Source organism: Buteo buteo, chromosome 17, assembly GCF_964188355.1.
Source record: "Buteo buteo chromosome 17, bButBut1.hap1.1, whole genome shotgun sequence".
NCBI classification, from domain to species: domain Eukaryota; kingdom Metazoa; phylum Chordata; class Aves; order Accipitriformes; family Accipitridae; genus Buteo; species Buteo buteo.
This window is the reverse complement of record NC_134187.1, coordinates 816887-832852: the sequence shown is the minus strand read 5'-3', so window position 1 is coordinate 832852 and position 15966 is coordinate 816887. Positions and strand designations below refer to the sequence as shown.

At 43.5% G+C, this 15966-nt stretch overlaps 1 protein-coding gene across 7 annotated transcripts in view; it reads left to right on the top strand.

Annotated features, from left to right (window-relative positions):
• The window catches only part of ASXL2 (ASXL transcriptional regulator 2), a 129727-nt gene that overhangs the window by 54406 nt on the left and 59355 nt on the right, over positions 1-15966 (top strand). For all 7 annotated transcript variants that reach the window (XR_012653276.1, XM_075048832.1, XM_075048834.1 and 4 more), the window contains one exon: positions 5671-5827. Coding sequence is in view for 6 of the 7 variants with exons in the window: in XM_075048832.1 (XP_074904933.1) it covers positions 5671-5827 (157 nt within the window). In the remaining variant the exon portion in view is untranslated. The remainder of the gene's footprint in view (positions 1-5670; positions 5828-15966) is intronic.

Here is a 15966-nt window from a genome sequence, read left to right as displayed (position 1 = left end):
TCAAGCCTAACTATGCATTTGAGCAGCAAAACAGACTGTCAGAGTTACTGTGGTAGTTTAGTTTGTTTTCCTCATGAGATCTGCAAGTTAAAACTGATTATCTTTCTTAATATTAAGCTTTAGCAAAACTCCAATATTATTTAACTCAGTGTAGGAGTAACAATTTGTGAAGTGTAACAATTTGTATTAATTAGGAGGCCAGACTAGCTGCTGAGTTATTCCAAAGGCATATTGTGTCCTGTGTATCTGAAGACACTGCGGTTTTGTTGTCATCTTTCCTTCCTTAGAGTTGTGTAGTCTGGAGGTGGTAACTTCCATGGAGCATCGAGAAACCCAGTATTGCAGGAAAGGGAGAGGTTCAGCCCTGCTGCACCAGCCCAGGTCCCCTTTGCCGTATGTAGTCCCAGCACAGTTGCCAAGAGGAGCCCGGAAACTGTGATGGTGCACTGAATGAGAAATCCTTTGGAGAATCCAGGATTAACAAAACATGATGGCTTAGGTAGCAGTTAGAAATAGAAAGCTTTGAAGAATGGGGCTGACCATTCCCCAAGCGATGTGTTGTTACACCACAGTGGAGTGGAGGAGAGCCAGGTGCTCAGTAAATCACGCTTCATAAAAGAAGAAGCTTATGGTGAGTGAAGCAAAGTTGCACTTGCATTTTTGCTGGCTCACTGAACTGGATTATGGTATCACACCCTTACTGAGTAGTAAGGAGACTGGTAGGCTGCTGGGATCTTACTGTAATTATTTTTTTTTTCTTAGACTTGATGATAAAGATATGTAAAACAGATTAGAGAATTATAACCAAGAAGTATGTCAGTTCTGTGAAATAATGTTCAAAGGTTTAGGTGTTTCTGGAGGTGCTTGCTTAGTGCTGGTGGCCAGGAGATGCTCCAGAGGTGAATTCTTAATGGCAGCTAGCAATTGAACTACATTTCACGTTAGTTTTTGTTAACGTGATTTTATTGTTGCTCTTTTTTGTCCCTTTGTTTCCAGCTTTGTTATCAAGTACCTAGTCGTCTCCTTTTCCCAAACCTTGTCTAATTATAGTAGTCAGAAGCGATCTGCAGTGCACCGAGCACTTCATGCCCCAGTGATGAGTCTGTTCGTGGTGGTGAACAGGTGCTCTCCCAAAGCAGAGCACACAAGACATGGTTTATGGTTCTCAAGAAACATGACTGCTTTCTTAACTAAGCTGCAAAGGTTTGTTTAAGGACTTGAGAGGTCAGGTCCCGAGCTGATGGACAGGCTTCTCTTTTGCTAGGTGCTGTGTATTTTTGACAGCAGCAAGCAGGGTGGTTATGGGAGGTGTACAACTTCGGACACACTCAGGCTTGACAGTAATGATAGAAAGAGCAAACTGAATCCCAGAATGACTGTTTCAGTGCTTTAGAGACAATAGCCAAGCTTTGCATGGGGAGGGGGAAGCAAAGAATAACTTTTAATCTCTAAAAATGATTAGATCCTCCAGACTTGCTCTGGTGCTGAAGGGATGTGTAACACCCCGAATCAGCCAGCTATGCTCTGCTGCAGCAACTCTAAATCTTGCAGCGAGTTGCGTTTGCCCTAGCGAGGATGTGTTGGTTGCTTCTCATACAGCCTGAACAGTCTGCTTGGACCCCTGGGGAAAATTAACTCCAAGTGGTCCTAAATACTACAGAATAAAACAAATTACCATGACCTTTAAATACTTGTAGCAGAAGTGCTGAATTTTTGGTAACTTCTGGTATTTGAGTTTCTTGTAATTGGTATTTTTCATGGTTTGCAAAGGCTGTGTGTGTGGGGTGAGCTTTGAGGGTCTGATTTTGCTTCAGGCTGTACAGGTACACGCCAAAGCTCAGCCGTGCCTGGAAGGATTCACATTTTAAGAGAATACTTGACATATTGAGGGTCAACAGATAAATAGAGAAAATGAACGTCATTTTCTTAAATAGAAGGCAAAGTATGCCTAAGGCAGGGATTTCTAGTAGAGTGCATGGCAAAGATGGTCTTAAGGAAAAGATTAGAGGCATTTAGTGTGTAATGGACAGTGAAATACTCCCAGAGAGGGAGGAAAATTGGCAGTCAGGCAAAACTTGTCATTCCTGGCAAATCCAGATCGGGGCAAATGAGCGGAGCGGGCAGGAGAAGAAGTGGGGTATGAGTGGGACAGGACAGGGCAGACGGTGGTGACCAGGGCAGGGCTCGGTCGGACACATGTCCTGACCTGCTGCTGGCTACATGCCACCGGCCCCTTTCCATACCCGTTTCTGTCTATTCCCCAACTTGGATCCTCCTCCATCCCCTTCCCCTCAACTTTCCTGTATGAATTTTGCATTATCCCACAGCTCCCCCTCACCAATATCCCAAATCCTCATTTTCCTGTTTCCCCATTGTATTACTGACAAAGTTCATGTTGGCCTTCTCCAGAGCTATGCTGGTGGAGGGTCCTGGTGACCCATCAGTTAGTGACTGGAGCCTCTTGGTCTTCGGCGTTGTCGCTGGTACCCCCTGCTTATCTGGTTTGTGTCTCTGTGTTTTTATTTATTGCTTCCTCCATACTTTGCTTTGTAAAAAATGATGACTGGCAAATATTAGTGAGGTCAACGCTCTCACCTTCCATGTACACTTGTAGGATTTAGACTGAAAGTTGATGCGCTAACACTGAGAAACTGGAGTCATTTTGGCAGGAGGCTGAGAAAGAAAAGATCAAAGAAGTAAAAAGTAGAAAAATCTAAACCAAACCATTATGCAAGGTGCACATATATTGTATATATTTGTCTTAGACTTTTTTCTCTTCTGAATGACTTTGTTTCTCTTTTGGATTCCTCTGCATCACTGCCATCAAGGTGGGAACATTGGGGATATTTTTGCCTGAGGAAGGACGTGGGGCAGCTGCAGATGCTCCCTGTCCCTCTCCTTCAGCCACAGTTGCTCTTGGTGCAGCCCATGAGCTCCCCGTCCCATGGCACGGCAGTAACCATGCGGCCCCTGCTTGCGCTGAGGTTTGCCGTTATCCCAGTGACCACCAGCCATGCTGAGTTGCTGCAAGGTGCATTATTTGGAAGTCCAGTATGCTGGTTCATTGACCTTCACATAGACCTCCCACCCCAACTGTGTTTTTACACTTGATGATTTCCAAGTGTGTTTCTGCCTGCCAGCTTCAGATTTCTTGGTCCCAAATTCATTGCTAATGTTGAACACAAATAGCATCTGTCCATATTTGGATGATCGTGTTGTAGTTCTGCCCTTGTGCATTTACCTTTGAATTTTTCCATGCTATGTAGTGAATTTGCTGTTCACCAGCAGCCTGGAAGATTCCAGTCTGGAGGAAGATTTTTGACCTGGTATTTGGAGACGTCTGACTCGTTAAACTTTTACCACAGTGCATGCCATTTTACCGGATGCATTTATGGGACTGATAGCGAAGAGACCAGATTTTATTATTGAGTATGGTTCACTAAAAGGAATAAGTTTACTTATTGAAAGAAGAACAATTTTAATGTAGAGAAGACAGTTCTGCAGTTGAGGGTGCAATTTGGGTTCTTCGTTTTCTTTGAAATTAGAACTTGCAATACAGTGAGCTGCAGCTGCATGGAGGAGTTGGTGTTAACGAAGATCTTGTACTGATGTCTTGCATGGAAAATTCAAGAGAATGCAGGATCCACAGTGTGGACTGGACACCACATCAGAAGATACTGGTGAAAACGTTTCACTGGTCAGAAGAGGCTCAGCTGGAAGGGGAGTCACTGAAGTTGTACGGGCTTTGTGAGCTAATGGGGCTGTTGTCTGCGGAAGCAAGGGGATGTTGGAATCGCAGGATGGTGGTGGTGATGGGAAGGGACCTCTGGAGATCATCCGGTCCAACCCACTGTTTAATGCAGGGTCAACTATAGCAGGTAGCTCAGGACCTTGTCCAGTCAAGTTTTGAATTCCTACAAGGATGAAGACCTTCCGCCTCTCTGGGAACCTGTTCCAGTGTTTCATCATTCTTGCAGTTAAGAAGTTTTTCCTTATGTGGAAGTGGAATTTCTGTGTTTCAGTTTGTGCCTCTTGCCCTTTCTCTGGGCACCACTGAGAAGAGTCTGGCTCTGTCTTCTTTACCCACTGGAAAAACCAAGAAGTCCAGGTTTTCCAGCTCCTTGTGTGTTCCCCAAACCTGGCAGGAGGTGAAGGCAACCCATGTTGAGGCTTCATCTCCTCTCAGCAGAAGACTTTGAAAGAGATATCTTGAAAAAAATGAAATAAATAAATGTGCAGTTACTGCATCTCAGGTGACTAAATTGTCTTTCCAAAGGTTAAGCTATAAAGGAGGTTTAATGAAAGGAGTGTCAGCATTGGAATATGCAAGCTTAAGCTTTGTCAGCTTTGGTGACTCTTGATATAAAGATTTTTTTTTTTTTTTCTCCTGCTTTTGGTGATACCTTCTCTTCCACTGTGGTTTACAAGTAACTTCTAATGTGCAGTTAAAAGAACTTTATTTCTGAAGTGCAGGATGAAAATACAATTGAATATCTGAACCTATTAGTTCACCTTGCTGATGGAAGAAATCTGGAATTAATTACATTGATAACACTTGTGTTGTCTTAAGTACTTTTTGGCCTTACATGTGGAAATTACTCATAGCTCTGTTTCAGAGAAAGGACAATAAATCAGTTGTCTCCTGTTAAAGGGAGAAGTGTTTTGATTTACTTTTTCCAGTGGCTATTAACAGAAGGATTTTTCCCTGTCTGATGCACACAGACCTATTCATTTGTCCAGCTGTTATGACCACTGTCCTGTTTGCCTTGTACAGTAAACATTTAAAGTTTCAGTTACTGTACTAACGAGGAATTCAGGATGATAGCATAGTTTCAGGTATGCCGTATGACTCGGCCAAGGTGATGGGAGAGAAGCAGAGGTGCAGGTACGAGGGTGGCTGGTGTCAGGTGGGGATGAGCTGGTGCCTCCGGCCGCCGTCCTGCCCTTCTCGGCTCAGCACCTCTGCGGGGTGTCCGGAGCTGGTTTGGGTGCTTGGGCAGTGGTGACGTTAACGACCTCGGCCGCAGCAGCCAACAGTCTGTTATTGCTAATTTCCAATGTAGGTTACAATCTGAATCGGGATAATCACTAGAGGGCAGTCTGGGTTTAGGTGTGGACAGGGTGAAAACCGCTGCCGGTTTTCTCTGCTGGCTGTTATCTGCCTAAAACCACGCAGGTGAACGCAGGGAACCCACTGCCGTTTCACCACGCAGAAACACCTCCCAGCTCCGTTTTTGCAAGGACCTGTGTTGGCAGGCACGGAACTGCTGAGCACCTGGTTGGAAAAATAATGTTATGTGGGGTTGTGGGGCACCGAGCTGTTTTTCTTTTATCATGAAGTTAAAAAAGGGACTGGATTGCTCGTAAAGGGGGAGTGTATTGGAGTTAGTGATTAGGGGTGGAGAAGTTAAGGAAGAGCATACCTTTGAAGTGATGGCAAGGGCAGTGTAAAAGATGTGACAGCTGGGATTGTGTTAAATATTTCATATGGTCTCACAGAAGGCTGCATGAGTGTTTGAGGCCAGTGGCTAAGGAGTTCTGACATTGCAGCATAAAAAAAGTCCACAATTAGTGCTTGGTAAATAAAGAAAACTGCTACTTTTAAGTATTTTGTTAATTGGGAGAATTTACTGTGGAGTGGGTAACTATATCTGTTTTTTCCATTTGCAGAAGGACGTTCCAGACGGGTTGAAGGAGCTCTCTGATGGCTCAGAGGAGAGCAGTGATGCCCAGTCCGACTCTCAGAGCTCTGAGAACAGCAGCAGCAGCAGCAGCAGCGATGGGTGCAGTAACAAAGATGGGAAGAAAAGCAGATGGAAAAGGAAAGGTAATTTTTGGTTTTAGGAGCTATGATTTTAACATGATCTGTGTAGGATTTGGAGGTTTTTATCCATCACATCTGTTGCCTTGTAAAGACAGGCTGTTACAATAACAGTTTAAAATCTGCCATTACCATTGGTGCTCATGGATTGACACAAGTGCTGATTTACTGTTGTGGGCACCAAAGGGGAGGAGGTACCTGTAATTAAGTGTATTTAAGGCCTTGACACAAGTTACAGACCAGCACACTGAGCTTCCCAGCCAGGAAAGTGAATTTGATTCTTCCAGGTTTTCTCTGCCATCTGCCTGCTTTTCCAAGAAGATTGCAACTTTTACTTTTGGCCTCTTCTGACGCTTTTGATGCAACACTGACTAGGAATGAGCACAGAATCTCTGAGGTTAAAGCCTGTTATGTGAACTGATGGGTCCCGTAGGGTTTGGGCTTGAGCCACTGTGCTTTTTTCTTTTGTCCTGTTTTGGACTCTTTCCCTCATAAACCAGGCAATATTTAAGTATTCCACACTGTTCAATATTAAATTATCTGCAACCTTGGCTAATACAGTGAAGTGCTGTTTTTTGCTCCACTGCTGTATCTGGGTGGTTGCTGAAGATGGATGGTTCAGTGATATTTCGAGAATATCCAGATTCTGGATTTTCTACAGAAGAGTGGTTTTGGTAGTGCAAGAGTACCAAGCAGAGGAAATAGCGGATTTCACTCTGTTTTGAATCCTGATGTCTTTGCCAGTCTGAGGCAGCAATGTATCTTGTCAGATACTGCTGTCATGGTGTCTTACTGTTTCAGGAACAGTGGAAATCAGCACCTCTTATAATGCATTGGCTAATATTTACATCCTGTATTGGTAATAAACTGAAGTTCCTGTCTTACCTGCCTCTAGTTTTGGCACCCATTCGTTTGACCAATGTTGTCTGAATTCTTTCCTCCTTCAAAATTCTGCTCAGATATCTGCTTGTCTGCTTAGATGCTATGGGCTGAATTAATTTTAAAAAGCCGTAACAATATGTGAGGATGCGACATATATTGTTCCTTGAGTTGGGGAGAGTCTATTCACTATAGCATTGTATTCTCTCTGTTAAAAATAAGTATGCTTTGTAACTCACAGCGTTGTGAAGAAGCATGAAGTCCTCCCTTTAGGCAGAGGTAGCAGGCTGCAGCTCTGGATATTCTTGGAGAGCTGTTGGTGCAGCTGCTGATGCTGTAAATTTACCCTTCAATCCGATCTCTTCCTTTTTCCTATTCTCCTCAGTCATGCACAGAATTTCCTGGCTGAAATGAAACATTACTTAAAACTTATTTCCAGTGCCATAGGATATGAAGTAGAAGCACGTGAGAGGTTTTCTGAAGCACTTAAAGACTTGCAATAACTGGTGGGGTCTGCCGAAACCCTTCCATCGGTGGGAAGGTTTGCAGTGGGCAGTCATTGAGTGAGAACATGCTCTTACTGTATGGGTGCATGAGGCTCGTGTGGACCAGACCCTGCTTGGAGCTTTCCCTGGAGTCACAATGCAAATAACAAAAGTAGAAGTATTATGTAGAATTTTAAGCATTTAAAGCACCATGAAAGTAGAAAGTGTTAAAAAAACCTTAGAATTACGGTGACTCCAAATTCATCCTTTGAAAGGAAAGCTATAGATAGTCTGGCTAAAATATTTTCATTTCTAACAAATCCTCTCAAAATATTTGGTCAGTAAGGGGTTTTTTTTGCTATCTTGCCTACACCTCCAATGTTATGATTCTATGTCAAAACCTGCAAGGGATTTTATGTATCTTTTAGAGAGATCTTTATGTAGAAATACATGTATACATTTCAGATAAAAGTTTATATACTACCTTACTGAACGTCTGAAAAGGCAGGAGGGGCCATGGTTTAGGAACCCAGGCAAGAAGGAAAGGAAATCTTACCCTGAAACAGCTGGCAAAAGGTACCCAAAACTCAAAAGCAGACAATGTGAAGATAGTGGTTTCAGTATAAACACAAAAAAAGGAATTTTGCTCCTCTCTGAAATGATTGCTGGAGGTGACTTATTGATATGTCCCCCTCTTAAGGGAAGGTAAACTTCCAGGGTGGAATGTGGTAGATATACATGAAATCTGTTCCATTCCCTAAGCAACATAACTGCAACCTTAGGTGTTACCAACACCAGGGGAGCTTGGTGGCTACCCGCCTTCAAGGTGTGACCACCCCTCACTAAGCATCCACTCTGAATTTTTTCTAGTGTATACCTTTAAAAGTAAGCGAGGACATTTTATACCTATCATAATAAAGGTATGTATGACTAGAGTCATTCAAGTTCCACCTAAAAATAAGAAAATAGTATAAAAGGGCTTAAGAGGAGGAATGCTAGGGAAGACACCATCGTAGACAAGTCGGGAGGACATCGCTGACTTCTGGGATCAGTTGACGGGCTGAACCTCTCTTCCCCTCCATAGGGATGCCTATTGGGTAAGATTCGAACCCTCGGTTATACCGAGTGCCTCTCCAGGAAAATTAGAAATCTCTAGAGTTTTTCCATAATTTAATGCGTTTGTAGTCGACTGTGTTATTGATATTCTTGTTACTTGCACATGCTTTGCAGACAGTGTATTTATCGCCGGCAATCCAAAAGAACCTGTGCTTCTGTTGTTTAATAAACTGTACTGTTCATTAAAATCTAGCCGTGATAGTTTGTTGAACACGACTAGATTGAAAGTACATTACACTATTTGTGCATCCAAAATCGTGATAGTTCAATGTATATTGAATGTGACCGGATTTGTACTGTTGAATTGGACATCACTTGGAATCTAAGCCTAGCTGCCCCCAGCCCTTTTATATCTGAGGACAAGCTGGAATGCAGGGGGGGTTATTTTTTGCCAAACTTCATTACCCTTTAAGGCAACAATCCCTTTTGTTGCCTGGTACTGATGATTTTTCTTAGGAGTGGCATTTTGGCCTTTAGCGTAAAGGCCATTTTCATAGGTTTTAATGCACTGAAAGTCATGAACTTTTAGTGATTAGTAAATAAAAAATTATCAGTAAATTAGAAAAGTCATTTTGGTCAGTAGTGTTACCAAGTGTGTTCCTTCTGTTTGAGAACACCTGCCCTCAAGGGTTGTGTTCCTTTCTGTGAGAAACTCTTAATTATTAATGAACCTACCACTTAGTGTCACACCAAGGCATTACCAGGTTATGCGGGGAAATGGCTTTCTCCTTAAGCTTCCCTTGGAAAAACAATGTGCTTGTTTGCTAAAGCAGATGGCATTTCTGGGCAAATGAATCTGTGGAGCTGCAGATGTATGGAGCTGCTTCTGGACTAAGAGGGGCTCAGTGGAGCCTTCAGCTGCCCAGGTTTCACCTGCACTGGCAAGGTGTGACGGGAGTGACAATCAAATCCCGTCCTTTCTCTATTTACAACTCGGCTTAAATCCTGCAAGCTGGCTGGCCGTATACCGCATCTGTAGGTAAATCTCTCCCAGTCTATGCGTGCCACCAACTGCTGCCTGGGAAGTATGTCCCCTACATCAGCTGCTGCAGGGTCTGTAGTGAACGCAAGCAGAGCTGCTCCTCCTTGCTGGGCAATTTTATTGCCTTAATTTCTTACAGTTACACCAGAGTGAGTGGCTGTGGTGGATCTTCATGAGACAGCCAGATGCCAGAGTACATACAGTACCTTCTTGTTTCACCCTCTCAGGCACTCAACTCTCCTGTCCCCTATAGTTTTCACCTTTGCTGCTCCTGGAAGAGAGGAGCTGGTAGTGAGTTATGAGACAGGTTTTTAGCAGCCTGGTTGTACGCAAGCTGAGACTAGGACGGCTCATCTCACTACCTGCCAGAGTGCCATGTTTCAGCTGTCAGGGTAAGGCATAAAGAAAAATAAATCACCTTTGGGACACAGAGAGCCGTAGGCTGTGTTCAGTCTGAAAATACTGACACGTCGTGGACAGGCGGGAGGGAGGGAGTTCTCCCAAAGCAAAATGTACCTTTATATTGGGGAATGGGTCAAAAGCAGAGGTACGCAGTATGTCAAAGCACATTGTCAGGTGGTTCGTGTATGGTGAAAATCAGAATGTGTCTTCAACAAATAAACCAAGCAGTTGTGCTGAGTGCTGTGGCGGAGTTGTTACCCACGGGCAGGAGGACGTTACCCGCACTTCGTCTGAGGTTGTCTGCTGCAGTACAGCTCGGCCTCCACCTTCGTCTGTCTTGGTTCACAATAGGATTAAGAAATTGGTGGTTAAAATACACTTCTCCGTGTCACACTGGGAAGGTAAAGCAATGTTTCTGCATATATTTAGGTCTCAGAAGCCAGTTGTCAAAGATGACAACATGAGTTTTGGGCTTCAGAACATAAATCAACCATGAGCTGCTTTGCACCAATGAAATTCCCTCGTAAAATTAAAACTTCTCTTAAACTAACTTATGGATGTAGCACACTCCTCTCAAACACCAGGCTGAAATTTCGGGGGGGCTGGGGGGGGATAGCTGTCTGCTTTGATCGGTGCTGCTGTAACTGTGTGTTGTTCTGCTCCATGCTTCCTTCTCCAGACAAGATGCTGCGTTCGCTCCCTTTGGAAGGTGCGGGATGAGGGGCATGTAATGACTTATTCCTCCTCAACATAGCTTCAGTGGTGCACTGAGCATTTCTGCTACTGCTCTTGTGAGAAACGAGTTAAGTCAACTGAGAGGGAAAGAACACAGGATTTATTTGAATCCTGATGTTATTAGAGCCGAGATGAAACCTCTTTTCTTTGCAGTCAACTTCCCTTGCTTTGCCATATTAAAAGAAAGTGCATTCTTTTAAATACTAAGTGGTAGAGGCCATCCTGAACAAGAAAAATATGATGGACAGTAAGACATGTTTATATAGTGCCTTATACCATGTTGTTTTTCTTTTCAGCATTACGTTGATTTTTCTCTTATTTTCTTGGGGGCTACTGATGCTATCTAGAAGATGACAAAATAAATACTCTGGTTGGTAGGTAGTAGAGCAGGATGTGCCTCACATCTTAGAGCAAATCTGACTTCATTACCAGCCATGACACTTCTCTTATTCAAGCTGCGTAAACGGCTTTTAAAAGCTGCAGTCGTGACTGTGTTGAAAATAGGGATGCTTTTCTAAAGGATACAATTTATGAAGAGTTGTTCCAGAGCAATACAGCCTTTGTGCACCTGCCAGCAGTGCTCCACACTTGGGTGCAGCAGCTCCCACAGCACCAGGAAACAAGGTGATGTAGCAGGACCTGTGAGGAGACTGGCAGGAGAATTAATGCAAGGCTTTGGGATGACAGAGCCAGGACTCTCAGATGGTCTTGGTTATCCTTATTTCATTTTCTGAATCTTTTTCAGTTACACTGTGTATTTTTTGAGATCAGTGGGTGGAAATGCCCGTATGCTTCAAAACACACATGTTCTGTGAATACACACACTGATGTAATTATGTCTTTCCCCTCTTATTTTATCTTCTAACAGCTCTTAACAATTTTTTTGCTTATTCTTTTCTATGATATTTTGTAAAGCTTTGCCTTTTTGACTGTTGATGAGCATTGTGTTGTGTTTTCATCTCTGGTAACTCTGGGATCCTTTCCCTGAGCAGCAGTAGCTGTTTCAGAGTTGTTCTTCCCTTTGGTCATTATATTGCCTTTTATCTTCACTGAGTCATATCTGCTGTTCTAGCACCCCATCGCGTGGTATCGTGAGGTTCTTTTGCAGTTCTTTGCAATCAGGTTTAATCTTTTGTTATGCAGATAACTTCTTACGCCTGCAAGCTGCGTCTCGCCATGGTGGTGTGGGTGGTAGCACCCTTCCTTGGACACCCCACCAATACCCCCGGCCGTGGGGAAACCTAGCTGGTTCTACCTCCTGTTACATTTCATCAGTTATCAATCTGCAGGATTTAAAAACCTGCAAGACTTAGAGTCCTTTACTCTGTTCCTAAACCAGATGAGTTTATTTCTAAATCTTTAGTCATATTTGATACATGATAACCACTTTCTCTAGGAATCTGTCATGGTTTATTTAAATGATGTCTTTGCCACTGGCATGTGTTTTACCCTTTTAGATGTTGCTCTTAATTTCTTTTTAACTTGTTTCTGTGTTTCAGTGTGGTTCTCCTTTTTATGAAGTTGAGTCTTCCTGTGACACCACATATGCCATTTTTGAGAAATTTCTTTGTAGATATAAATGTTTTCTTTATTTAAAAAAAAAAACAACAGACAAACCACAAAAAAAACCCCAAAACAAAAACAAAAAAAACCCTCAAAACAACACAACACCAAATGAGAAAACAAAACCCCAAAACCAAAACTACTTAGTTCAGCTAGAAATCAGAAGCTTCATGTGAGAATAAAATTTTCTGGCCTGTATTCAACAAGTGAACATTCAAAGGCATAAATATGTTGCCTAGTTCTTTGCTCTTTAAAAGGTTTTGATATGGGGGGGTGGGGTTTTTTTGAGTGATTTGAGTAACACTGAAGTTGTAAGTACATTGTACTATTATATTAGGAGAGGAAGTGAGCAACCTTTGGATTTTATGGGTTGTTGTAGGACAATGATGATACGCTGTCCTACTGAAATCTGTGCTTGTGGATTCTGATGTGGCCTTCAGATACGTGTGAATATTGAGATTTTGCTTTGTGGCAGGGAGGATAGAAATAGGTACATATATTTCTCTGTGTAGAGCTTAGCTAAATGAGCTGCTCTCATCTAAAATACAATCTCATATTTCTCTTAACTTGTGGATGGCTGTTTTTGCACTACACACACACAGAGCTTGGATTTTGGCTTGGGATATTAGCTGAATTTCACTAAAAGATCCAATCCTGCCAGTTCTGGGCATCCCTCCTCCTGTTGTGGGTCAGAGCCCAGCTGGACTGCGGTGAGCCTGCTCCAGTGGGCAGGAGGGTCCGTGGGGGGGGAGAGCAGAGGTGCAGGCAGGAGCGCCTTGTACATCCAGCAAGGCTGGCAGTACCCCCCCGAAGCCACGAAGGTTAGCCTGATTCGAGAAATGTGTGCTGTTGTTGGTACTTTCTTTCATGATAAGATTCCTCTTACAGCAAAATAAGAAAATGGACTTGTGCAGCGTGGCTGTGTGTTATCCCTCTGCACGGGTGCCGATTCACCCACGCCGGCACATTTGCCCTGTTCATTGGCCTGTTGATGCTGCTGTGTCAGTGATTTTCTGTAGGAAGGGAGCGACCGCACCAGGGGCTTTCCCCAAGGGCTTTTTGCTGTGCTAGCCATTTCTTGAGTTTTTGTTTTGCAGCTCATATTTCCTTTCTCTGTTATTCTCCCTTTCCTCTTTCTCGTCTTGCTGTGGCAGTGAGGCTGCAGAGCGGCGGTGCTGTGCTCCTTGGACTGTCCCCAGGTGCCACCTCTGCCACCCACCTCGCTGGGAGGCTCCCAGGCTCTTTAGAGATCCTTGGGGATTCTTGCAGTGCTTCTTGCTGATGAGCCTCCTTTTCTCCAGGCTAAACAACCCCAGATCCCTCAGCTGCTCCTCATAAGACTTGTGCTCCAGGCCCCTCACCAGCTTTGTTGCTGCTCTCTGGACACACTCCAGCCCCTCAAGGTCTTTCCCGTATTGAGGGGCCCAAAACTGAACACAGGACTCGAGGTGCAGCCTCACCAGTGCCCGGTACAGGGGGATGGATGATCACTACCCTGGTCCTGCTGGCCACATGATTTCTGATACAAGCCAGGATGCTGTTGGCCTTCTTGGCCACCTGGGCACACTGCTGGCTCGTATTCAGACAGCTGTTGGAATGTCTTCTGAATCTCTGTCTTCTCCCCGCCCCCCCCCCCCCCCCCCCCCCCCGCCCAACATAGGTTTTCTTCAGAGATTTAAAATGAAAGCATAAAAGCTGAAAGAATTAGGCATGTTTGGTGCACCTGAACAAATAAATGCCATCAGATGTCTGATGTTCATTTTGAATGAATGGTATCCTGGCCACTTTGTGTGAGATGCTTGTTGGATGTTACAAGTCTTTGTCAGTCCATGTGTTTCATGAGGGATTTTAGAAATATGTAATGAAGGACATAAACAAAAATTACTTCTTTGCCAAAAATGTCTTTAAAAAAAAAAAGACACACTAGCCTTCCAAAAAACCTCCAAATTCATGGTGCTGTTTTGCCTTCCAGGGTGTGAGTACAGAAGGGGTGGTACAGGCAGAGTCAAGGCTCCCGTGTTAATGGCAGAGTTGGAGGCTTCCGTAGCAGAGCTTGGCGCTGGGAGGCTGCTGTAGGGAAATAGTCAGTTCCTGAAGGATGCTTAATGGCAACAGATTTAAATTAATATCTGGATTGATTCCTCCTTTCTCAGGAAGCTTGTTTGATATTTGGTGCAGGTGTGGCATGCAGTGAAGGAGCTATGAAGACACCTGAAGTGTGGGAGAGAGCCTTGATAGGGATTCTCAGTAAAAGCCATCCCTGATGAGGCAGCAAATGGGAACCTGCTTGTTTGTTCTGGGAAATGAAATTTGACTGAACGTGAGGCTGATCCTATCATCTTCTGTCACTAGCTACAGAAACCCGCATACTTCCACTGAGCTGGTCAAATAGCATGTCCAGCGTTGGGTGCACCTATGATATTTATTGGGGTTTTTAGGTTTGGAAACAAGGCTTGTACTCTCGATGTCAGTCTGTTCTTAAACTGTAGCATTTAAAGTTGATTTCATCCAAGCCTAAAGGAGTAGCGGGAGGGGTTACAAAGATCATTACATCCCTGCTTTTCACAACAGTGGCTGGGAAGGGAGAAGAGGTGCCGTAGCTGCTCCAACAGTGCAAAAGGCTGTAGCATGAACTTGTGCTTTAGTAGGCATGTGAGAATACACACGAGGGTGATGCAGCTGCCCCAGCTGCAGGAAAAACTTCTTCTGAAGCTTGCCTGTTTACAGACTTTCAAATCAATCAACGCCAGGACATAAATATGCAGCAAATTGGAACTTTGCTAGTTCTAGGTCTCACTACTTAATTTTGCTGTGATAGCTCTCCGTCTTCCATCATGAAATAAGACACCTGGTTTATCTTCCCAGCTCTGTTTCTTGGCTGTAACATAACTTTTGCATGAAAATTAAATGATCCAAAACTGTTTAATGAGGTAAAGTAAGGTACTATGATGTTAAATGGTTCAAAAAAATCTTTGCATTAAACATTTTTAAATTCTAATGTTTGTAAGGCATCTTTCTTACGTCACACACTATAACTCATTGATATTTTAGAGACAGTACTTAAAAGTTTCTCAAAGTGCAGACCAGCTGTACTCAGATTGCTGACAGTCTCAGAGACATATATCAAAGAGTTGTGCCATGAAGTCCACAGGGAAGAAAATTTTCTTTCATTTTTAGTATTTCATTTACTTTATGCGTCTGAAAAGATTCTTCTGGTTTCCTCTAGCAAAACCTGAAGTTTCATAATCTTGCTATATATAAAAAATAACTTGCATTTAATATCCAAGGAGTTGCTGTGAAAAGTATAATGAAACTAGAAAGTGCAAATGGCTTCAGCTCACTCCCAGCCGTGGTTCATCTCCGAGTTCTGCAATCAGTAATGTTTGAAAGTGGAAGTGAATGAATTGGCACCTTGCAGGACCTCCTGGCAATGACAGTTCTGACTTTGGGGGATAAGAAGTTGTAGCATTGATGCTGGCAGCTCTCCTCCTTGGTGCCTCCATGTTTTACTGCTGTTTTCTTCTGCAAGAGGAGAACAACTTCTACAGCAAAACAGGTTTTATTTTTAGTTGGTACGTTTGTTTGCTCTGCTTTAAAGTAACCAGAAAAGCACTAAATTCCAATTAGAAAGATTCCTTCAGCTTTGAGCTGTGTAGCATCAGCTCTGGAATGCAGCACTCCTACACGGCCGCTTCCTGGACTGTCTGTGTGTACATGAAACACAAAAAAGCCTCCTTCTTCATTAAGAAAAAAGTATCTACTCACATTCAAGAATAACCCAAATTTCAGCCAGAATTGTCTTGTGGCCACGCTTGGCTGCTGGCTGCGTTTTCACCTGTGTGATGTTCGAGATAGGGTTGTCAGCATCCACCGAGCCCTTTGTAATTTGACTGGTCCCGAGAGTCTTGGTAGGAAGCAGCGCTAGTATGGGGTACAGCTTTTTTTCCCCCAAGGATTGGGGAGGATAGTTTTTATTGTGAGAA